The sequence below is a fragment of the Osmerus eperlanus genome, chromosome 10 (genome assembly GCF_963692335.1).
Source record: "Osmerus eperlanus chromosome 10, fOsmEpe2.1, whole genome shotgun sequence".
Taxonomy (NCBI): Eukaryota; Metazoa; Chordata; class Actinopteri; order Osmeriformes; family Osmeridae; genus Osmerus; species Osmerus eperlanus.
The window spans coordinates 8,569,838-8,593,759 of record NC_085027.1 but is presented as its reverse complement, the minus strand read 5'-3'; the positions used below and the strand labels follow the sequence as shown (position 1 = coordinate 8,593,759).

At 47.4% G+C, this 23,922-nt stretch overlaps 3 protein-coding genes across 4 annotated transcripts; 1 reads left to right on the top strand and 2 right to left on the bottom strand.

Annotated features, from left to right (window-relative positions):
* Nucleotides 1-250: 250 nt before the first annotated feature.
* On the bottom strand, nt 251-16,501 carry LOC134027824 (DNA-binding protein RFX7-like). Of its 2 annotated transcripts, XM_062470976.1 has the most exons (11): nt 16,061-16,501; nt 12,388-12,421; nt 9,765-9,850; nt 9,421-9,459; nt 8,968-9,090; nt 7,943-8,059; nt 7,036-7,120; nt 6,649-6,856; nt 5,950-6,239; nt 3,136-5,850; nt 251-3,000 (listed from the first exon to the last, which is right to left on the bottom strand). In XM_062470976.1, the coding sequence occupies exons 1-11, from the start codon at nt 16,177-16,179 to the stop codon at nt 2,437-2,439; spliced, it is 4,380 nt and encodes a 1,459-aa protein (XP_062326960.1). In that variant the 5' UTR covers nt 16,180-16,501; the 3' UTR covers nt 251-2,436. The 2 variants fall into 2 exon arrangements, with proteins under 2 accessions (XP_062326960.1, XP_062326959.1); XM_062470975.1 differs by having other exon boundaries at nt 251-5,850.
* A 228-nt stretch (nt 16,502-16,729) lies between these two features.
* On the top strand, nt 16,730-20,166 carry tex9 (testis expressed 9). Its single transcript, XM_062471547.1, has 12 exons — nt 16,730-16,840; nt 17,187-17,329; nt 17,424-17,487; nt 17,583-17,662; nt 17,739-17,784; nt 17,922-17,998; nt 18,139-18,305; nt 18,416-18,498; nt 18,604-18,777; nt 19,320-19,454; nt 19,585-19,719; nt 19,822-20,166. Exons 1-12 carry the CDS (start codon nt 16,829-16,831, stop codon nt 19,894-19,896), a joined length of 1,191 nt encoding a protein of 396 aa, XP_062327531.1. The 5' UTR covers nt 16,730-16,828; the 3' UTR covers nt 19,897-20,166.
* Nucleotides 20,167-20,231: 65 nt separating this feature from the next.
* Nucleotides 20,232-23,183, bottom strand: mns1 (meiosis-specific nuclear structural 1). Its single transcript, XM_062471546.1, has 10 exons — nt 23,030-23,183; nt 22,493-22,717; nt 22,275-22,402; nt 22,078-22,180; nt 21,758-21,987; nt 21,322-21,538; nt 21,124-21,231; nt 20,736-20,993; nt 20,532-20,657; nt 20,232-20,428 (listed from the first exon to the last, which is right to left on the bottom strand). The coding sequence occupies exons 1-10, from the start codon at nt 23,030-23,032 to the stop codon at nt 20,318-20,320; spliced, it is 1,509 nt and encodes a 502-aa protein (XP_062327530.1). The 5' UTR covers nt 23,033-23,183; the 3' UTR covers nt 20,232-20,317.
* Nucleotides 23,184-23,922: the final 739 nt, after the last annotated feature.

Below are 23,922 nucleotides of genomic sequence, written 5' to 3'. Positions count from 1 at the left end.
CCTGCAAAAACATTTTGCTATTCAGTTTTCTTAATCTCAAGGTTCAGGTTCTTATCATTCCTCATCTGACCAACTAAAATCAGCATAGGCTTCAAAACAGTCTTACCGAGGAACAGATGGTGTGAGCGAGGCCACATGCGCATCGTTTCTCTGAGCTCCACCAGTCAGCCTGTTATCAAATTACTGACTGATCACCGCACCCAAAATCATACATTCCCTGGTAATAAACAGACTGAAATCAAGGTGCTTTATGTACTTAAAAAAAAGTTTATTGGTTTTTTAAACCACTTAAAAAATCTCATCATTGAGCACCCCCAATAAAAAAAGAAAGAGGATAACATTGGCTGAAATGCTATGGCAACGTTATCAAACGACTGTACGGTTTGCTGAGCACTGTACTTGGACAACAACACGACGGAGGATAGTTGTAACGGATGAAGTGTAGGATGAAGGGTGTCTCTACCGGGTCAGGGGGTCACTGCTTAATGCCGTTTCCTTTTAGGTACAAACACCCGTGCTTATTTTTAAGGGTTTCTTAAAAATACAAATGCAAGAGTTTTTTTTTTTTTTTTCTAAATCACAGATAAAGTAAAAACACCAAAAGTTTAAAACTGAACGGACCCATAAACTGAACATAAAGAAAAAAAATGATTCATGAGTTAGTAAACATCAAACAATGCAAGAAACTCATGTAAAAAGTTCAAACTTTCTGTATGACAGGACCAGTCCTTGTTTACAGTGGTTACAATACTCTATACAATAGAATTAAACATGCATGCACACATTTATCAACACTGAATGATTCTTTTGATAATATTTGTCCTTTTTACTCCTTTAGATAACTAGATAGTTTTATATTCTCATATAGGAGAATACAGTAGATAAGTCATCTCATTGAGATTCATGTACATTGCTACATAAGACAATTTACTTTGTCATATTTCTGATTGACTTTAAATTATTTATCTTTTCTATTTCAGATCTTAAAATATTGTGTGGGTCTCCATCAATACCTCTGTCCCATCAGAGGTGCTCAGGTTCACGGGGAGTTTAGTGCAATAAGATGAACCTTTTGAGCGGACTGTAATATGAACCATGAAATCATTGTGTCCTCTGAGACTTCCCGTTTACATCTGTCAGAGGAAGATATGCAACCTGGTTATGTATGTAATTTTCAAATACCATGCTATGTTCTCACTCAAGGTATGTCTCCTCTGAATTAGGAGGGCCCTATAAATCTCAGGTAGCAAACAAACAAAAAAGATCAGAGAAACAAATGAAAACACACACACAGCCTTATCTATACAAGTTGTGGTGCCAGCTGCAACACATACGTCTGCTGGCTCCTGACTCAAAGTCACCTATATATATAGTGTTAGTGAGGGTGCACAGTATCAGTTTATAAAAGGTCCATACAGTGTATTTTAGTTCTTAATGTTGAGCTTTCATATTTACAAATGGGGGCTTTGTAAGGAGAGGAACACTCATGTAACAGTGAACCAAATAAGCCCAGACATTGTCCTGCTACACAGGTTACATTAACCAGACCAGTAGTGGGATTCTCAGCATATCTTCCAGTGCTACAAAGTTATCAGTTAACTGTCAGTCAGTTAACTATTTCTTCATATTTTTTCTTATTGAAGGAAAATTATATACAGCCAACAAGGTTTCAGCTCACATCTTACAGAAAGGAACTCAACCTTGAGACAGTGATTGTAATTTAAAGATTCTATTGGTTGGATTTCTACATCTCAATGATTGACTTGTTTTTCTTTGGTATGAATATAAGGCTCTGAAGGTTAGAATTCCAGAACATTAGGATGTTCTAGAAGCACCTGCTGGGATTACCTGTCGTTCTCCCTGGGTTTTATGCCTTATTCACACTCTGATCTTCACTAGTGCACCTGTAATCAATCACCCGTTCTCAACGAGTTGATGCATTCTTTCCAACGGTAAAATTACAACCTTTCATTATCCAAATCAATGCAGTCAGTGCATTGCTGAAAATAAAAGATCTAAAGGGGAGGGGGGAAAAACAAGCTATAGGCTACTATTATATCCTTATTACATTATTATGACATCATTCCGCTAATAGAATCATGGAATGAAAGGATTGGGTTAGCTGCTACAGAGCCATCTAAACAGATATATCTTGCAGTGATATCATCTGTCCATCTTATTAAAAGTAAACCCTTCCCCCCTTTGATTTAAAGGCTCTGTACAGTAATGGGTGGCGATGTGGGAGGGGGTACATAACCTGCATCATTAAAGACAGACCATCTCTGCTAAAGCTGGGCACTTCAATTGGACAGTCACCGTACCCAGAGCGTTGCACCTGCTGTACAACGTAAAAAATTACAAAGACAGGTAAAAAAAAAAACGTTATAAACAATAAAAACCCAGCCCACTAAAAATACAAGAGAACCCTGACCTCACCTAACCCATCAATCCTACAGTGGGCTGGTCTTTGCTTTCCAACCAATCAAATCCACTGGAGTTTGCAGTCTCATTGCAGATCTGCTGGAACAGAGGATCGTTCAGCAGCTCCTCAGGGGTGGAGTCTCCGTACGCCCCCTGCTGGCCGGAGGGGTCAAACAGCAAATTGGTGTCCAGGGCGTTCAAGTCATTGATGCTGCTGGACAGCTCCGAGGTCAGACGCATGTCGCCAGGGAAACCTGGTGACCCTGTGGAAGGTTCTGAGGCCTGGCCCGCCAGATCAGAACCAGTAGGAAGGCTGTCAGAGGCCAGTAGCTCTTTGACTGTGGTACTAAAGTCCAGCTGCTGCCGTTGATGTTGGAGTTGTTGTTGATGTTGTTGCAGCTGCTGCTGTTGTTGTTGCTGGTTTTGCAGTGTGTTGTTTGCTGGTAGCATGGGCTGACTATTTTGCTGTTGATGTTGTAGTTGTTGTTGAAGCTGTTGTTGTAGTTGTTGAAGCTGTTGTTGCTGGTGCTGTTGTTGAAGTTGTTGAAGTTGCTGTTGTGGCTGGAGCTGTTGCTGAAGGTGTTGTTGTTGAAGCTGATTTTGTGGCTGGTTCTGTTGTTGAAGTTGCTGTTGTGGCTGGTTCTGTTGTTGAAGTTGGTGTTGTGGCTGGTTCTGTTGTTGAAGTTGCTGTTGTGGCTGGTTCTGTTGTTGAAGTTGCTGTTGTGGCTGGTGCTGGTGTAGCCGTTGCTCTTCAGGAGCTGATTGTGAGTGGCTGTCAACGGTAGACAGAATCATCTGCTCCTTCCTCATGAGGTAGCCTGGCTTCTGGAACTCGTACGCATTGCTGCCAGGTGTGGCCAGTGTGTGATGGTTGGCATTACTGGGAAAGCTGGGCGTGGTCTCCAGGATCTGGCTGAGGTTCATGCGGGCAGTGTAGTTGGAGGGCATGTTGTTGATGCCGAGCCCTCGCACTGCGTCGTCCCCATCCCCGTCCATCTTGCTCAGGAGAACGCTGGTGATCTTCTGGCTGTTGGCCTGCATGGGCAGCACCTCAGTCTGCATCATCACATTCAATGGCACTGATTGGCTCCTCTGAGCCACGCTGCTGGAGCACGCTTCCGCCTGGCTGCCCGCCAGGACGCTCAGCACCTCGGGGGTGATGGGGGAGCTGAAGGGGGACGCCAGCGTCCGGGGTATGTTCTGGAGCGCCGCCGTGCTCCCGCTGAGGTTGCGCTGGCGGACGGCAGGGCTCACACTGCGGCAGCGGAAGGCGGCACCCACGGCGGACGGGGCGGCCTTGTTGTCCAGAGGAGCGGGTACCGCAAAGCCCTCCTGCTTGGCGGGACTGGAGGTCTGCTGCAGCGGAGAGATGGGCGTGAGCCGGCCCATGTGCCCATCATGGTGCCTGCTCTGGGGCTGGTAGCTCTGTCCTGGGATAGCGAAAGCGTGGGGCTTCCGGAAATGGTCGTCTACCAGGTCCTGGTAGCTGGGCAGGATGCTGATGCCACTTCCAGACGCCGCTCCGCTCGTGTTGTAGCCGTTGCTCATCCACTCCAGCCGGGCCTTGTCAGGATGGGTGGCTGTGGGCCGCTGCATGGGCTTGACCGGGCTACTGGACACCATGCTGCCGTCATGGTAACCTGTGATGCTGGAGCTGATGGGCGTGAAGGCAAAGGGGTTTCTGCACTCCACGGGGCTGGGAGGCACGCTGCTGCAGCTGGAGTGGGGAGTGCCGATAGGGGTGTGCCGGCTGCTGCCCAAGGCGCTGTCCACGGGGGTACTGGGGGCTACACGGGAGCAGGGGCTCTCCCTGGTCAGGCCTTGCCCCCCCAGCATCTCAGAGGTGGGGGTGGGGGTGTGTATAGGTGTGGTGCTGCTGTGTGTAGAGTGGTAGTATGGAGTCACGGTCTGGTTGGAGGACATGGTTCCTCCCTGCATTGCCCCCTGTTGGCCTGGCAGATCGACATCAGCACAGTAAGCCAGGCTGCCGTTGAGCTTCATCTGCTCCTCCATCTGAACCAGCTCCTCCACAATGCTGTCCTGCGTCATGTCGTCGTCGTTGAAAAAGTAGTCCATGTCCGTCTGCATGGGCGTCGGCCCGCAGTCCTGTTTCTGAACCAGCAGAGGCTCCAGGACCGGGGTCTCCGTCTGGTCTGCTGGTTCCATCTGCTGGGGAAAGGCCTGCTGCTGCTGCCCCACCTCCAGCTGAGTTCCCCCGGACCACAGGGAGTTCCCCATCCCTCCCATGGAGGAGATCTTCTGGAGCTGGTTACAGGCGGGCGGGGCAGGCAGGGGCTGCTGCTGTTGGGCGCCACCGGCCCCCATGTTGCTGGTGTCCATGGTAATGGGAGTGGCTCCTCCCAGCAGGGCGCTCTGTGGACGGACGGTCTGGAAGCCGCAGCGTCGGATGGGAGGGTCAGAGAGAGCCAGGATCCTGGTGGGGGTGCTGGAGTTGAGCTTCACAGTCACCTTGCTGATGGCGGTGGCTGGAGCACTCTCTGGCCGGAGAGGGGCGCCAGACCTGGGGAGCTTCTTCACTGCAGCACCAATCCCCTGCCTCGGACCGTTGCCGCCTCCTAGTGCCTGCTGGGAGACGAACACCCTCTTGACGGGCGAGGGGTAGGGCTCTGGGCCCATGCCGGGGCGTTTTCTGGGACTCCTTAGGGCCTGGAAGCCTTCTCTGGAGGACAATGAGTCACCCACTGGTGACCCAGCATAACTACCGGTCTGGTTGGAGGCCGTCAGATACAAAGTGCTGTTGTTACTAGTGTTGTTATTGCTGCCAGCTGGAGCTGCCACAGTGCTGTGGGAGCCTGAGGGGGGCGTGCACCCCAGCCCCAGTCCAGCCCCGGCCTCTAGGCCCAGGCAGCCTCTAGTCTGGAGGGCAGGCAGACTGGCAGCCCGGGGCACCATCCTCTGGACTGGCACTGTTTCCTGAGTGTCACAGGCCTCAGCCTCCATCTTAACCTCCATGGTGGGGGTGGTGGGGGCCCTGCCTTGCCTGGCTACAGGGGCCAGGAGGGGGCCAGCAGAGCCCCCGGGGCTAGCCAGGCCGGCAGAGGCTGGCCGCAGGGTGGAGCTGCTGAGGGTGGGGGTGCTGCTGCTGGGCGCCAGGGAGATCTTTACCACATTGACAGAGCTGACGTGGGTTGTGGGCACCACGGTCTGGATGGGGCTGTTGGTGAAGACCAGGGTGGGGGGGGAGCGCAGGGCCAGGGCGCTGGTGGAGCAAGGCTTGGGCAGAATCTGGGCGTAGCGTTGGCGTGCGGAACGGTCGCCCACAGGGCTGGCAGAGAAGTTCTGGGTAGGCTTGGGGCTCTGCCGGATAGACTGCACCGGCTGGGTCACCACCTGGAAGTTGACTGGTAGAACCTTCCCTTCCGTGGAGCCCACTGGACTGGGAGACATCAGCTGCCGGCTCCTCTGTACCTGCACACACACAGACACACACACACAGCTATAACGCATGATGCATGAGGAAAGTTACAAACTGTATTATTCTCTAATGGGCCAATTCCGCATGCTAACCGTGATGGGGCTGGGGACTGCGGCGACCACAATCCCTATGGTGGGTTGGGGGGAGAGGAGGGCGGGGCTTCCGCAGGGGAGGGAGGTGGAGGCCGCTGTGCCCCCGTGCGTGTCCACAAGCAGGGGGGAGGTGAGCTTCTGCTCCTGCTGCTTCTTCTGGAGCTTGCGCTGCAGCTGCTGCTTGGCGTGGATGGAGGGGGAAGGCGAGGGCAGCGTCTTCACCTGTGGCTGGAAGGGGTGGGCCTCCGCCATGGGGACGAAGGCTGAGGTCGGCAGGGGCGTCTTCACCCCTGAACACACAAAAACAAAACGCACAGAGAACACATTAACTAAGGAAACTCCAGAGTTGGAGGATTTACTGAATATGGACACCAGATGGAGCCATTCCACTGGCTACCACAGTGAAAATTAGAGTAGAAAAAAGGCTACTATCACACGGTCGAGTTGCTGAACATTAACAGTTTGTTACTGTTAGGTCAGAGTACATCACTACCAGGCTCCCCAGTCTGAACAGGCATGCTGACCTCTGTGAGAAGTACAAACAACACTCTGGAACAAGTAGATCCTCTTGTACTGTAAGGGTAATTGTGAGCCAATAAGCTCCTGCCGTACCCAATGGGCGTGCAGAATTTCCAGCCAATAGGTTTCTCCCACACCTGTGGGCATGTCTAACTGTGGGACAATGGGCTCCTCTCATACCTGTGGGCGTGCTAGTCATGACGGTGAGTGCCGCCACAGACTTGGTTCCGATGTAGTGGCTGTTGAGCAGGAAGCGTGCCAAGTCTTCCACAGCATCAAACTGGCGACTCAGAACCTTCTGGGCCCACTCACACACCAGGCCACAGGCTGCTGACCTCACCTCCTCCTCCGGCCCGCACAGTTGGCCTGACGCCTCCAGCACCTCACACTGTGGTGCCACACACACACACACACACACGTACGCACACACACACAAACACATAGTTAGGGCCTAAACTAGTACTATTGAAATATATACAGTGCAGTGAACTGAGTTTCAGTGGGTATCCTACTTTCATGGTGTTATCTTGAGAGAGACAGAGATGAGGATGTTGTGAGAGAACTTACCCCATCTCCTGTCTGGTGGATCTCCAGGTTAGGGAGAGATGGCATGTGTACGAAGGCCTTCTTTCTCAGTCCACTATAGCAGTACGTAGAAGGGGGGCGGGGTTAAGGTCAAACTAGCATGTATACTTGGACATCATACTGGAGTCAGAGATCAGCTATCACTCACACACACCCCCAACCCGAGGGACATTCCCTCTCCCTCTGACCCCTCCCCACCCGGCCTTAACGGCGGCCTACTAGAGGTGTGTATGAAAGTGAATGCAGAGAGGGCTGCGTGTGAGGGGAGCAGCAGGTGCTCTCCCACACACTCAGGAGGGTCACACTATCGAACAGCCAAGAGCTTGACCCCCGGAGGTCCCGCCAAAGCAGTCGATGACCCAGCCAGTCCCTCCACACACGCGCTAGCGTGCAGCCACTTCACCAACTGGACCGCGAAAGGGGCTGGTGGTGTGAACAACTTGAGGGGGGTTTATTTACTTGGGGGCTAGATATTGGGTATCAGTTGCCCTCACAACCATCACAAACAAACAATGTATTTCAGCAAGACCACAATTTCAGAACAGAGAGTGATTTGCATGGAAAGTAATGTTTGAAACTACTCTAGCAGCCAGCCTATGTGGACAACCCTGACCTCACCCTTCACCGTGGCCCAGTAATGTCAGATTTCTGTGGTCCATTTGGAGGTTTGACCTCATGGAAAAGGAGAGTCAGAGATATTTCTTGAAGGTCATGGTGGTACATGGTAACTGAGTCCTCCTCTCCAGCACTCTGAGAGAGGACACTTTATTTGATTTAAGTTTAGCTCTATATTTAGCAGCTTCGTGAACAGAGACAACAGATGTTGGTGTAGCAGACAGGGCCATGATCCAGACAGGACTGACAGTAACAGCCAATGATTAAAGGATATTTAGATTTGCCTCTCATGCCCAGTCGCCGAGCTTTCATGTTTGGAAAGACGTTTTTCATGATCTTTCCAAAGTCTGCCGCACTCAGTGGATGGTAGTTGAGATTGTCACAATAGCTCCTGAAAAGACATACATACACTTGTTAATAGAAGACATTTGAAATATCCGTCAGAAGAAACAGAATTAGTTTCAAACCAAACTCTAACGTAAATGTCACCTCAGAGAAGGTCTCAGAACAGAGTGTCTTAACTCTTATACAACAGAACACATAGTAGCTCAATGACACACACACACTTTCCATTCCAATCTTACCAACACATGGGGGACAACTTTTCCCAAGCTTTAGACCACTATTAATAACCATGGTCTGGCTCACAGTTACTTAAATACAACATATACATACATAACCTCTTTGTTGTTGGCTGAAGACATAAGGTAAAATTGTATTGACAATTTACATTAAATTACATGAACTACATTTGCAGCATTTATTTCACATCAAGAAATGTCCAAAGCACATTTATGTGTAACAAAACAACATCTGAAAGGACTCCAGGTGATCGCCCTGAAGCAGAGCACAGTTGAAATACCAAACAGTTCTATTTCCTCTCTCCATGAAACCCAACCGCCTGGTATTCTAGGACTCTAAAATAGGACCCAGCCGCATCATCAGTTCATCAGTACCCCCGGGGTTCTAGTCTGGGGCAACAGACACTACTTCCAGTCAGTAGTACATTGGACACCTGCAGTAAAACACTCCCCCAGTACAGTTATCCAGTACAAGGGATCAGAACGAGTTCCTTAATCGCTCAATGTGAACCACATACAATGCAGCTTTACACATTCAGAAGTAATGATGACCCATGTGTGTAGAGTGTAACCTCCCCATCTTCCCAGTGACACCTAACATACACGTCCTGCTTGGACATGCATACATACTGTACACATCACTCTCTCTCTCACTCTCTCTCACACACACACACACACACACACATACACACACACACACACACAGTGAGACACCCACTTGTATTCGTCGTAGACTTCCTGTTTGGGCAGCGAGGTCTCCGGGTGTTCCTCCAGCTGGCCCTTGATCCAGTTGAAGGCGTGCGTCTGCTGTGTGCGGCTTGAGGACATGGAGCTCTGGTCGCTGAGCGGAGGAGAACAGAGGAGATCACTGACAGAGTAGAGACAGAGTTCAAACTAGAGTTCAACTGCCCACTGAGCGTAGAGGGAAGGCCTGGTCAGAACCAGCCTGGATACCAGGCACCAAGGGGGAACCCTGGCACTGAGGGGGAACCCTGGCACCAAGGGGGAACCCTGGCACCAAGGGGGAACCCTGGCACCAAGGGGGAACCCTGGCACCAAGGGTCCTGGGTAGAATATCTGATTTTTCCTTCTTTCTACGTTCTGTGCCTTTTTATTAAGCCACCCCACCCCCAGCCCCCTTTGTGTGTGTCTGAAGGCAGAATTCATGTACCATGGTAGAGCTCCAGGACTGGTAGACCCTCTCTCAGTCCTGCAGCCACGTGTAGAGGTGGTGGGTTGGGGTGTTGAGGTGGTGGGAGTAGAGGTGGTGGAGAACAAGTAGGAATTATGGATAATTACGTTATTAACAAGGTATGATATTGTCATGATCTACTATCAGTGAATGTAAGAGAGAGGCGAGAGAAAGTAAGAGAGATAGGGAGTGTGTGTGTGTTTGTGACTTCTTGCTGTGAAAACATAGGGTGTAACTTGAGACATTTTGTGTGTTTACAGTCATGTGACCAACAATTCCAATTATGTACACAAACTCAGGTATTGAACTGAAACACTCCTCACCTCTTCTCAGTGCAACTGCTGGGCCCAGAAGGCAACTTAAGGTAGAGGTAGAGTTTCTCGATGTCTGTAAACTTTTCCACATCTTGCTGTAGGTAAAAGACAAACAAGAGTTAAAAAAGCCACACCAACTGACTCATATCCACACTAAGAGACCTGGAGATTCCAGACCCCTCCTATGCCCCTACCTTTGCCTTCTGCAGAGAGGAACCTGCAGACGAACACACAGAACACATTCGACTACAGGCTGCAAAGACAGGCCACCATCAAGTCCCACCGTCCCAGGTCACCGATACACTGGGCTAGTTGTCAAATTAAAACCGCAGTCCTAACCCCCTTGGTTCACTGGGCGTGTAAAAAGCTTTTAAAATGTGTGTATGTGCTCGCGTGTGTGTGTGCATAGAGCCCCACAGGGGGTCCTCATCCCTGCAGCAGTAACAAACACAGCGAGGAAATCTCTTAATGAGATCACAATGTTGCTATTGTGAGGGTGGCGTGGGGGGAAAACTTGTGTGTAAGTAAGAGAGAATGTGTGTGTGAGGGAAAAAAAGAGGGTGTGTGTAGGGCTGATGGCTGTATCAGATCCACAGGCCGCTGAGGTCCTGAGCCAGCTTCTCACTGACACCTGAGCCAGCTACCACCCAGCTACCTCCCAGGTCCAGTTAAGCTAATCCTAGAAGACATCCAGCATCCACACACACATCCCAGAATGCAGTGCTGCATTTGGAGGGCACTGCAACACCACTGAGTGATATCAGCTATGACACCAGCAGGGATACTACCCAGCTGTGACACTACTATCCAGCGATAATGAAACCAGCAGTGAGAGCAGTAGTAATACTATCCAGTGACAGTGAAAACAGTGATAGTAGCAAGGAGAGCCAGCGTGATCATGGGGAGGTATACTACCCCCGCCCCCCAGAGAGGAGGTCCTCTGAGGTAGCAGTAATCCCAGGGAGCACTAATCCGGGTCTGGCTCAGCAGAGCGTAAACAAGCTCTTGTTTTCACCATGTCTGTTGTATCAGACCAGAGAGGCCTCGGTCACTAGCCTGTACCAGGCCTGAGAGAACCTGGTCACCTGGGATGTGTTAAAGAGGGTGTCCTGGCCATACAGACCAGGTATGGTCGCCCTTCCTGAGGCAGGGGGGTTCTGACTGAGGTGCTGCTGGACTGGGTGAGCTCTTCCGTCTTCCCGCCCAGCGTGTTCGACACCCAGCGCGGTGAAGCCCCGCCTCCCGCTGCCAACACACGCCCCTCAGAGTGGACAGGCAGGGGGACTCAGGACCATGCACCAAGGAGTACACACACACACACACCAGCTCCCCACCCACCAGCTATTGGTTTCTAAGAATAGACACGTCCCCTCCATCTTTTCTATTCGCCTCTTTGTTGCTAGGGGAACAGCAGCTCACCAATGGCTAAAGTTATCAGCCACTGAGCAGCATCAGCAAGGGGGGGGGGGGGGGGGGGGAGGTAAATTAGAATGTGCCCCAGCCATGGTGGTGCCTGTTCTTTATACAGCCAGCGAACACATATAGGGGAGGAGATGTTCCTGTATGTGTGTGTCTGGGCACCAAGAGCATCATAACAGAGTATTAACTGGGAAAACACCAGCAGAGCTGTTCAATGTGTATGACCTCATCCTCCCTGGAGTTCTTCCAGATACAGTTCCTGCAGCCTGACCTCCTCCAGATACCTGCAGCCTGACCTCAGGCAGGGACACTTAACATAGTCCCCGCCCAACCTAACCTGCCTGCGCCTCCCTCAACTCTATACTGCGCACACACAGACACAAACCCTACTTACGATTACACACACGCACTACTCACAACTATACACACACACACACATTACTCCAGGCAGAATTCACACCAGAAATGAAGAAGCGGGGCTTCCCAAGAGAACATTCTGTCATCACTGTAGGACAATGTGTTGAGGCAGGAAACTAAAGCAGAATATCAACACAGCATTTATTATTGATGTGATCCAGAGAGCACTGAGACAACAGGGGACTGGGAGGAACACAGAGCTGGAGGCACTGAGACAACAGGGGACTGGGAGGAACACAGAGCTGGAAGCACTGCCTACCAGGAGACACCACTCAGGCTCCTGTTTCTCCCCTAGACATCCTTCAGAGGCAAATAAAAACGAACGTTTTCTTGAATCTAAATGAATATAAGGGATCGTTATGGAATACAACTGAAGACATTAAAGTTTAATTGCAGTATCTGATGCAAGGTGGCAAATGGGATTGCAACACAGCACTGCTGTCTGGAAAGCATGGGTTAGCATCTGACTGGCTGACTGACTGACTGATTGACTAGTTGAATGACTGACTGATTGGCTGGTTGAATGACTGACTGATTGGCTGGTTGAATGACTGACTGATTGGCTGGTTGAATGACTGACTGATTGGCTGGACTAATTCAATGGCTGGCAAACTAATGGGCTGACTGACTGGTTGACAGTCTGACTCTAGTAGATAAGCTATAGAACATACTTTCTACTGTGACAGTGGACATGGGCTAGGCCTACCACCTAAACATAGAACACTTGCTAGAACACTGCAGAACACAGAACACCAAACAAGAACTGGGAGCACCATTTCATCCACAGAATACTCACCAAAATGTTATCCACCTTTGATTGTACAGATTTACTGAAAATAAAGGAAAACAGACACAATATTAGAATGACGATCAAGAGCAATGGGAGAGCCACATGCATGGAACATACATATTAATACATGTGAGGAATTCTGAGCACGCGACGAGCTCCCATCCGCTTCACCAATATATCCCAGGAACACATGCTGTCAGGCACAAACACACACATGTCCTGTCTGACAGAACTATTAATATCAGCCCCCCAGCAGGGCTAGGGGCCAAAGAGGGAGCTGAAGGATCCAGTATGAACCAGTATATAACCCCAAAAAGGGGAACACTAAGATCTCACTTGACCTTTCGTCAAAGAAAGAGCGGTGAAGCACGTTGTGTCCCACGGCACAGCCCTACACTTGACATATTGTACACATATTACCCAGATCCCTGTCAGAGATACTTGGGTAATAATTCACACTCCTATTCCTCCTCACACCCAGCCTCCACACCACCACCTTACCCCCCTCCCCCCACACTAAAACAACACGTAACTTCTCCTTCACACCTATTTCCACAACTCCATAGCCTTCAGAAATGTCATGCGAGAAGAGGGCAGGCTCATGGTGTGATTCTACAGGCCTGCAATTTTATATGCGTGTGTCTGTACATGTGTGTGACAACAGAAAGGGAGGGAGGGAGGGGGAGAGAGCATCGCAAACTACAATGAATCATAGGGAGAGACATAAGGACTTGAGCACCGGGTGAAGGCACGGTTGTTTACCTCCTGAACACTCAAGGCCTTCCTGAGGCCTTGAGTGTTAGGAGACAGGGCAGGTTAGACTGTAGCTAGGTGACTCTGGCTAAGTCAGAATCAGGTCTGTTATTAGTAGGTACCAGGGGGAGATAGCTGTAATTGACTGTTACCAGGTGACGTAAAGATTTTCTGTGCTGATGAGAGCTTATTAAGCTGTTACTAGGTAAGGTTGGACAGAGAGAGTTCTGCTAGCTAAGCCACTGTTGTATGAAGAGAAGATGCTTAACATATATCTCTACCTTCCAAGTGCTCACTGCTCCACATTCAGAATGGCCACACTTTGATTCAGTTAGCACAGACATGACTCCCTTCTTGGCTAAACAAGACTCCAGACCTTTCACATGGAGCGACATACCACACTGCTAGTAACACCAACAGCTGCCTCGCTGAGATTTGATAACTGGTGTATGACAGCAAGATATGAGCCTCTGTGGCCCTGAGGCATCCAGGCCTGTAGGTCTGGAGCCCAGGACCTGCTGAGGGAGAGCTTGTGTGTGTGTGTGAGGCTGGCCTGTGGCAGCAGGAGATCAGCTCCAGATAGAACCCACTCACCCTGCCTGGCCTGACCTCATTCAGCCTAAACAATCAGTTCATGGAAGATAACATCCTCAGGTCTCATATTCCTATCTTTATTTACTAACAGCACATTCTACACCTATTTCTTTCTTATTATCATTCTCATTCAAAAAATGCCCAAATCTCAACAAACATTTTACATATTACCAAGATCTTTTTAAAAAGCTTACATAAGATATAATTTAAAGAATAATAAGAATAGGGGGAACAATTATACTTCTTTTCATTTAAATAAACTTACTGTACCATTTTCTGAAGAAGCCCTGAATCCCAAAGACAGCAGATGAGCCAGACCCCGCCTTCTCCCCCTCCCCCTCCACCCCTCCCCATCCCCTCCTCCAGAACGTAAACAACCCTCGTGGCTGCCAGGGACGACAAGCCTGGCTGCTGTCTGCCCGCCTCCCTCAACATGGCTGCCTCAGGCAGAAAGAGGATTGCCTGCAATTAGCCTCTACACCCCAGCGAGGACAGACAGTAGTTGGACTCTGGGGCGACAGAGTGGAGCTATTCTGAAGAATTCATCAGGGGAGTGGGTTGACCCCAGCCCGCCTCATCCCGGCGCCAGTAGACACCCAGCTCTACTATGCTGACAGTTCACACTGCATGGAGAGCTGTGTAAACCTTCTCCTACTACAAACAAACCTAGAATCTGCTGCCTAAATTCTTAGCCGATGGTAGCAAAGAAAGCAGAAAGTCATTTTTTGCATTTGGTCCCCCTGAATCCCATGTGATGTTTGGTCCCCCTGAATCCTATGTGATGTTTGGTCCCCCTGAATCCTATGTGATGTTTGGTCCCCCTGAATCCTATGTGATGTTTGGTCCCCCTGAATCCTATGTGATGTTTGGTCCCCCTGAATCCCATGTGATGTTTGGTCCCCCTGAATCCTATGTGATGTTTGGTCCCCCTGAATCCTAAGTGATGTTTGGTCCCCCTGAATCCTAAGTGATGTTTGCCAGTGGTGAAGCTCCTTTCCTATTCTCTTTGAAGACTATCCTTCTCATTGTGTTGTGATTTTACCCCCGGCTTCCTATTTTGTTCGACTTCCCCTACTGTTTTAATTACACTGTATCTCTACAGCCTGCCTCCTTCACTTACCATGTTTCACTAAAGTATACTGGACCATAGTGGATCACTGACAAGGCTGCATTCCAAAGCTCTATTCTTTTGTATTACACTGCTTTGGAACAAAACTACGCAAACACAATAATGTATGTTAAACACGTAACCCCACATCAATAAAGAGGGAACAACCATATTCACTTGGTATAACACAATCTAAGAAACGATTAGACATTTTATTCCAGCTGTCATTCTTTAGGATAGAAGTCAATTAAAAAATTTCCACTGACAAGTGTGTGACATGGTTCTTGTCTTGGCATCCTGTTCATCTGTGTTTTACTCTGATAACCCCCTCTACTGGTCTACAGAGAGAACATCTGAGGATGAATGAAGAAAACTTTATGTCTATAGGGCGCTTGAAGGCCAAGTGTTGGACAAGTGTATCCCAGCTTCACAGTCCAAAATACACTTGAAGCTTTACGCGACATTATTCAACACAAATAATAGGTTCAGACGATATTTTCTCGTGTTATACTAATAAAATAAAAATAACTATATCTTTATTGTGTGAATTTCTGTGGCTATTTAAGATAAGAATACACAAACAATACATTTAGCACTCAATTATGGTGCTAAATGTGACAGTTGAACTGATACCAGTTACTCAGTCTCAGCCTCTACTACATAGTAGCCTAATCCTAACTTTCCAGAGGGGTTGTCCAAAACTGCTAGCCAAGGACAGATCGTTTCATGGTAGCGTTTACTTACTGTGCTTGCAACTCTCAAATGTACATCACTAGTATCGCCTATCACTCGAGCTTAGGAACAGTTGAAGTAACCTTACGCTGCCCACCCGCCGGTCAGATGTAATGAGAACATTTGGGACACGGCAAACTAGTTAGCCACATGGACATTTATTTGGGGTCTACAAGTTATCGAAATACACCGAATGGGACCACAATATCGACAGTTAGCTAGGATACTGTACTGCAAATGAAAATATTTATAATAATTTAAATGTAACCACGATTTTTAGAATGAGAACTTGTCGCTGACGCAAATTGTTGACAAGTTCAACATCGCTGGATATGATAAGGGGTTGGGGGAGGCGAGCTGAGAGCTGGCTTATTAAATGTCTATCCAGCTAGCTACACCAATGCAGGAGGCGTTGCAGTTGCAAGTAAAGTAGCTAGCTAGCCGGCTAGCTAATGAAATGAAGATGGTAACTAGCCACCATTAGCTGCTTACCAGATGGAGTTCTTTATTTTGAGCTGCAGTGCACTCGCCTCAGTGCCCTGCAGACCAGGGACCAGTGGTGGTAAGGTGCCTATTCGGTAAGGACCAGGTTGTTGTTGATCCTCTGCCATCACGGTGAGGTTCAGGATGGGTGGAGGAGGAGGATCTCAACAAGCAGGCCCCAACATAGACCTCAGGAAACCAGTTCTGTCCTTACTGTGGAGCATTACGGAGTCACTCCGTTCGATGTGCTCGCTAGATAATTAGCCTCAGTTCCGATAAGAGTAACGGCGACAACAAAACATGGTCCAACGGTTAAATTCCGAGCATATGCATAGAGAAAATCAAATGCATGTAAATATAAAACAGATGAGTAGAAAATGTACGCTTCAAGCAGGATTCCGTCGCAGCCTCGAGAGCCGTCTGTGCGTGCGCGAGCCCTAGTACTGGTGGTGATGCTGCACACTGTTGTTGCTCTGCTGCTGACAGGCAAGGACGGTACTGCGCAAGCGCAATGTGTGTAGTAGTAGTGGCGTAGACGTCAACCACAGTTTTTACGGGGGTCGAGTCACAGTCAAACATTAACAAATGTATCTAGAAATTATTCGGAATATAATATGGTGAATTCACACCTTTGCCAAGTTTGCATGGTCTTAAATTATTAGTAGGAGTGCCACTTCCGTCCCTGGCAGCATGACCAGAGTGCAGAAAAACACCAACCCCCCCTCTCACACACAGTCGTTGCTATGCAACATTGGACGCTAACCTCCTGTAGCAGCGATGGCAATGCAGGTACGGAACTAGCTGTAATTACTTTACTTTCATACTGCCTGGCCATTGTAGCTGACGCTGTGGAGCTAAAATTCAATTTGTAGCGGCAGAAACGAACCACGCACTGATAAGTAACCTTTAAAGTGGATCAGCTCCACTCAAACTAGCTACGCAACAGTACTGTAGCTGCTTAGCTTAGCTGCTTTCTTAGCTGCATGCTTAGCTGATTGGTTTAGATTACAAACTAAACTTTAGATAACATCCAGTGCAATTTGACTGTCTTCTTTCAATATCGCTACTGGTTTAAAATGTCGTTACCTTGTCCGATACATATATTTATAGATGCTGTCTGTCTGGGTTTTTCTAGACCAAGAATGTCAAAAGACCGCTGTCAAGTGGTGCAGAAAAGTCCCACTCCCAAATGTCTACGACTATGAGACGTCCTGCCACTGAACTTTCATCCAGGAAACCACCTGCTATGGACCTTCTAGCTAAAGAGGAGGAATACAAGTAAGGCAATTTGTCCATTTGATTGTCAAGTTACATATATAAAGTGACCAGGTAGATGTAAACATTCAATGGTAATTGTTTCTACCAATCGTAGGCGTTTGAACGCTGAGCTGGAGGCGAAAACGGCTGATCTTGTGAGACAAGCGGAACAGGTTATGGTACGTTTTCCTGCTCAATTTACTCACATTATTAAACTAAACATTTCCTCTCACACATTGTTGGTCTTCAAACTTCTGGGCCTTATCACATTTAGAGGGAGCAACATGAAGTCCTGTCCAAACCTCCGTTTTCCCACCTGGATGTTGACCTTGAGAATGAAAATGAGGATATCAGGTGAGGACTACATATTTTATATTAATAAACTGTCTGGAGTAAGAACAATATACAACTTTTATTGATTTGTGTTAAGGAGTATGAACCTGCTGGAACCAGCTCTGAAGCAGCCCAGTGCAAAGGTATCGTCATATGCAGCAGCCAATTTCATCCATCCAAGTTTATATTCTAAACACAGTGCTGGTCTGCCACCCAATTCCAAGAGCATATGAACCGTATTCTGTGCTGTTATCATCCATTAAACATTCACTTTGCATAGGTGGTGACAAAAAGAAAGATTGGTTCCAAAACTTTGGTTCCAAAAAGACACTCCCCCGGAAACCAAAGAAAGACACAGTAAGAATCAATGTGGATTACAGCTGTAATCCTGCCACTGTATTTACACTAATACGATATAAGGTAATAGAAGATGTTTAAGAACAAGGACAGGTTGCTCCTGTTATATAGCTTGACTTTGTTTCCTTGTTATGTGTCAGAACTACAAAGGCATATGTGGCTGATGATGTAGCCGTTCTAGAGGATTTTGTGGATTTCTCCTTGGCTAAAACCATCCAGAATATTGAGGGGAAGCTGGATGATGGTGACACTCATGATAATGTCGCAGATGATGTCATGCCAAGTGTTGGAGAAGAGATGGGATCAGGTCAATGGATAATTAATTCAATTTAATTAACTAATTGGTCATTAGTAAGCCAATGCTTATTTGTTGCTTGGCAATAATGGCAATAAACATGACTACATTTGGTATTCTAGATTCTCAAATACGGTTTCTGAAGGCAAAACTTCGGGTGATGCAGGAAGAGCTAAATCAATTATCAAATGAATGTAACAAGAAGGTAAGGAGATATGTCTTTCCTGTTGCACATTGACCAATTATTTAAATTTAAAAAGTCTGAAGTAAAAAAATAAAAATAATTAAATCTATTTATCGGTTTATAAAGGATGATGAAAATAGCAGTCTGAGCTCCAAAGTCAAGGAGCTGGAGGAGGATCGAATGAGATTACAGAAGACCACTAACATTCAGCAAAGCCAGATAGAAAAGCACAGAGCTGTAGCTGAGGAGTCTGGCAGGAAGTGTGAAGGACTAAAGCAGCAGCTTGCAGTTCTGCAGAAGGTGAGTGATCACCATGGCTCCTCAGATCACTAGTCACTGATGAGTAGTACTCATTGAGTACACATACAGCATATACAGAGATAATGTGTTGATGTCTCATTTCTGAGTGGGGTTTATAGCACAGACATGGTGGTTAATAAAGGTTGAAACCAAGCCTTCGAAGGGGAATGCCAGGCATAGGCTCATTAAAAGCTTTAGCCTGGCTATGGAAAGTGACCCTCTCCTCGGGCTGCCAATAGCACACAGATCCGGTGACAGATATCTTTGGAATTCAGAGAAATCCCCCGGCAACGCTGCCCTTGCTGTGACCAGGCAAGGGTGAACCATGGTTGTATAACATGACTCACTGTGTTAGCGATCATAACACCAACACATGGCTGTCCAACAGGCAGGACTGGTGACGGGTTGGTCAGTACACATGGTGTTGTCTTATTCTATACAAGCACCATTGTTAATCCCCCAGGGCTAATAACAATGATGGTGCTCCACTAAATCTAAAGCAGTCCAAATGTCTTTGCTTGCCTTGTTATTGTGTATCTTAGGAAACGGAGGGCTTGAAGAGAGCCCAGACACAGGCAGCGAGCAACCACAGTGCTGTGGAGGTGCGTCTGAACAGGGCCTTGGAGGAGCTGGAGAGGTCCAAGACCCAGCTGAATAAGATCAAGCAACAGAGCAAGGTATATCGACCATCGCCACATAGATCCACAGCCAAGACCAGCTTAAAGAGTGTACGCATTCAGATTCCACATTCTACAGGTTGTCAGTAACAAACGCATTTGCTATATTTATGTAATCCTAACACATTAGGATAATGTAACCCAGGAGCATCAAAAGATAGAAGTCCTACAATCAGAGAACAAGAGGCTGGAAAAGCAAAAAGCTGAATTAATTGTGGGTTTTAAGAAACAACTCAAACTGATAGATATCCTTAAAAGGCAGAAGGTAAGTTACGGTACCACATTCAGTAGTGGGTAATTGTCCTGCTAATACCAGTTGCCCTCTTAACGTTTTCCTCATCCCTCCTATTCACATCCCTCTAATCAGATGCATTTTGAAGCTGCCAAGATGTTGTCGTTTACAGAAGAGGAGTTTATGAAAGCTCTGGACTGGGGGAAATAATGACTCCTAAAAGATTCTGAAAACCCAGACCTATGTCTACATTGGGTCTCATCTCCAGCTAAACCACTGGCATACTTTGGCCTGCCCATCTGTCAATGCAGGGCTTCACATGGAGGGTCACCATTGAAAAACAGAATTTGTATACTGTTTTAAAAGTTTTTCATTTTAATTATGCCTTTAAAATGTTCATATTTTCCAAAGTAGTTGCATTATTAATGTAATAAAAATAATTTTGTTACAGAAATAAACTAATCATTTTTATTGACAGAAGACCTGTATTAAATGTGTATTGTGTGTCTGTGAAATAAGACTAGGATGTTGTAGTAAGCAGCTAATCACTCCATTAATTCAATACCTCTACCCCCTTTCTACTAAAAACTCAGCAAGACTTAACACTGCCATCTAGTGGTAAATAAAGACTTCATTCATCTTCTCCCCAGCCTTCTTCAGAGAAGATGTCAACCTGACGTTTTTTGAAGTTGCTCTTGAAGTCTTCATCGAAGTGTTCCAAGTCATCTTCACGGAATATCCCCTAGAATTTATGACAATACTGTTGTTCACAAAAGTTGTGCTGTGTCAAGTTTAAAGGTAAAACAAATAAAATACTGTAAACTAAGCAGTATTCCAGTACTTACCTTAGGAAGATAACCCAGCAGTTTAGTTGCATGGAGTTTGAGCAGCTTCTGTCTCTCCTCCTCAATGATCTGCCTGCGTAAGTCTTCCCTCTGCTGGTCGATGGCTCTCTCCTCAGCCTCACGTTCCTGTGAATTGCATTCACATTTAACTTAGTATTTTGCTGCTCAGCAGAGCACTGTATAAGGCCCTGTGTGAACATGTACCTTGTCAGCCAGGTACTGTTTCTTCCTGTCCTCCATGAGCTTCTCTACAGCACGCTTGTGCTCCAACTGTTTCATGCGCCGTTTCTGGGCGTTCATCTGCTCTATGCGGTCATCTTCAGCAAACTTGGCCATCATCATCTGTCGGAAGGCCTCCTCCTCCTCCTTCTCCGCCTGCCTACGCAGCTCCTTGAAAGCCATCTGCTGCTGGCAGGTCTGCTGAATCTCCAGCCTCTGTCTGATCCTCTTCTCCATCTCCTCCTGTTTAACCACGATCAAGCAGTAATATGGTCTTACTTCAGAAAACAGGTTCCACAAACTCCAGTTGGCCAGTGTTGTAGACATATGGTGAACCGATGACAGAGGATAGACAGAAGATACACTAGCTTACAATCTCTTTCTGTCTTGCAGCCTCAGCCTGCTCCTCCATGCAGAGCTCTTCCCGGACACGCTCCATCTCCTCGCGCTGCAGCCTCTCCCTCTCTATCTTCTCAGTGAGCTGCAGAGAGGAAAGACGCATCAATCTTGCAGTTCAAACAAAAACACAGCTCCTGCTGACAGGACGGACATAGAGGAGTTGCTTAGCTACCATCTGGTGTAGGTGCTGTTTGGCCATCTCTCGTTCTTGCACATTGGCCATCCTGTTCTCTTCCTTCCTCTGCTGATAACTTGCAAACTCCATGATGCGTCTGTTCTCTGCCTCCATCTTCTCCCGCTCCATGCGTTTCCATTCAGCCTGCTGTTTCTTGAACTCCTCTATGTACCTCTGGGTGGCCGTCATCTTCTCCAGTCTTAGCTGCATCTCCCTGCAAGATCAAGGATAAACCAGCATGAGTCTGCTTCGGCGAGAGGCGTGTGCATGAGAGACAGGGAGAGGGAGGATGAGGGAGGGGGAGGATGAGGGAGGAAGAGGGAGGATGAGGGAGGGGGAGGAAGAGGGAGGATGAGGGAGGGGGAGGATGAGGGAGAGGGAGGATGAGGGAGAGGGAGGAAGAGGGAGGATGAGGGACAGGGAGCCTACTCACATTCTATCCTCCTCGTAGATCTTCCTGACGATTTCATCCACCATGAGCTTCTCCTTGAGGAACTCTTGATAGGCCTGCTGTCTCTGACGCTCCTTTTCCTCCAGCTGCTGCTCCAGCTCCTGCTGGTAGCGGACCAACTCATTGTACCGCTGCTGATCCTGCTTGTCCTGCTCTACAGACGCTCGCTCGTGCTCACTCTTCATCTTATGGGCTGTGTCTGCTTCCTGGCGCTGGTGTCAGAAAGAGAAACAATAGATGACAACACACAAACAAACAAAGTTAGGCTACACCCCATCCCGACTCGACCCGACTCCACTCACCATTGTCTCATATCTCATAGCCTCCTTCTCAGCTATCTGTGCTGCCCTCTCCCTGTTCAGGTAGGCAGACTTGAGCTTTACCTCCAGCTCACGGAGCTCAACACTGGAAATGTAGAGATGAAAACCCAGCCTTACTTGGTGAGGACATTGTCTTGACTTACATGAGAATTGTCTAAAATACTGACAGTAGCAACTACCTGTTCTCTTTGATGTACTGCCTCATCTTCTCATCTCTACACTTTTCATGATTGATGCGACTCAGCTCCTGTGCCAGTCTCTCTTCTTGTTCGAGTTGCTTTTGCTTGTATATTCTATCTTCCTCGGCCTGTGAGAGTGAGGCAGAGATCACGTTTGGAGCTGTAACAGGTGTCCACACTTGTTGGACTAAGGTCACATTTGCAAGTTGCATTCATACCTTAAGAAGAGCATCTTCAATTTGTGTTTCATGGAGCTCATCTTGCACCTTGCGCAGGTACCTCTTCTTCTCAAGTCTATCCTCAGTCATAAGGTTGGCTTGAATCTGTCTTTCTTTAGTAATGAGTTTGGTCTGCTGTTCTCGTTGATCCTCCTGCCGTCGAAGCTCTGTCAGCATCCTTTGCTGCTGGCTGTGCGTCATATTGCGACGCTGGCTCATTGAAGCCTAGTAAAAGCAAATGAATAAACATGATGATTTTTATTATATACTAAAGTGATTCATCCTTTATCATATAATCCAGTTTTTGAATTGAGTATTGGTACAGTAGCCGCGCTGGTGTTTCATTAGCTAGCTACTGCGTGAGTGCACACATTGGCTAGCCTGCCACTAACTCTAACCGTACGAGTACAGTGGTGCTAGCTACAGTAGCCTAACTGGCTAGACTAGGTACTGTAGGTAATGTGTTTGAGACGGCGGGCTAACATTGGTAGACTAACATTCATCGAGACAAACATTATCTTCGCGGGTTTAGCCTACCATATTATCTGCGTTGTCAAAATCCTTATTGATCACGTAATGTGTTCCTAGGTACGGCGTGTGGAATTATGCATTTATTTGGATAACGTTAGCTAGCTATCACCAACTTCGTATGCTTCTCCATTTGTTTTTCTTATTGTAGTCTTGGTTACGCCGCGCCTAATCCTAAAGTCGAATCTAATTGGTTACTAGTATGTCGCCTCCTTCCGTTCATCAGGTAAGGTAGAAAGGGTGATAACATGAGAGGTAAGCTATACTGGGCTGCGAGAGCACATGAGAGCAAGTAGTATTTATCTGCATAGCCATAGAAATTAGTTCAGTCCGCTTAATCACCAATCACAAAATCTTCATTACGCCACGCATGCACTAACTAGTTCAGTCCGCTTAATCACCAATCACAAAATCTTCATTACGCCACGCATTCACTACCACATACACTCAAAGCAAACCTACACATCAAAAGGCTAAAAAAGTGAAGTGTTTTATGACAATTTCCTAGTCCAGTAATAAGGAGTTTTAGAGTAAAATGCCCTAATATCTCAGTGGCACATAGGCTACTGTAGGGAAGTTTTTTTCCTGCCATAATTCAAATGATAATTACTATGAAATGTTGAAATGAGCATGTAATTTATCATTTGTATTATGGCAGGAAAAAACGTCCATACAGTATGTGCCACTGAGATATTGGGCATTTTACTCTAAAACTAGTGCCATTGCACAATCCAGTTTTAACACTCGCCTTACATACCCTATGGCCTATATTAAGGTCAGGTGCATCCGAGTTGTTCAAACGTAGGCTTACATCACCGCCAGGGGGAGGTCAAACCAAACCAAACATTGGTACAAAGCTGCACATCACACTGCACTCCGCTATCTGTACATGCTCTGCTTTG

Coding starts and splice junctions, on each gene's coding strand:
- LOC134027824 (XM_062470975.1), bottom strand. CDS start 16,179: ATGGCAGAGGATCAACAACAACCTGGTCCTTACCGAATAGGCACCTTA. Junction 12,422..16,060: donor AAAATAAAGAACTCCATCTG/GTAAGCAGCTAA, acceptor CTTTATTTTCAG/TAAATCTGTACAATCAAAGG. Junction 8,060..8,967: donor GAAGTCTACGACGAATACAA/GTGGGTGTCTCA, acceptor ATGTCTTTTCAG/GAGCTATTGTGACAATCTCA.
- tex9 (XM_062471547.1), top strand. Junction 17,488..17,582: donor GACAAGCGGAACAGGTTATG/GTACGTTTTCCT, acceptor TATCACATTTAG/AGGGAGCAACATGAAGTCCT. Junction 18,778..19,319: donor AGCTTGCAGTTCTGCAGAAG/GTGAGTGATCAC, acceptor TGTGTATCTTAG/GAAACGGAGGGCTTGAAGAG.
- mns1 (XM_062471546.1), bottom strand. Junction 21,539..21,757: donor ATCTACGAGGAGGATAGAAT/GTGAGTAGGCTC, acceptor TTGATCTTGCAG/GGAGATGCAGCTAAGACTGG. Junction 20,429..20,531: donor TGCTGGGTTATCTTCCTAAG/GTAAGTACTGGA, acceptor CATAAATTCTAG/GGGATATTCCGTGAAGATGA.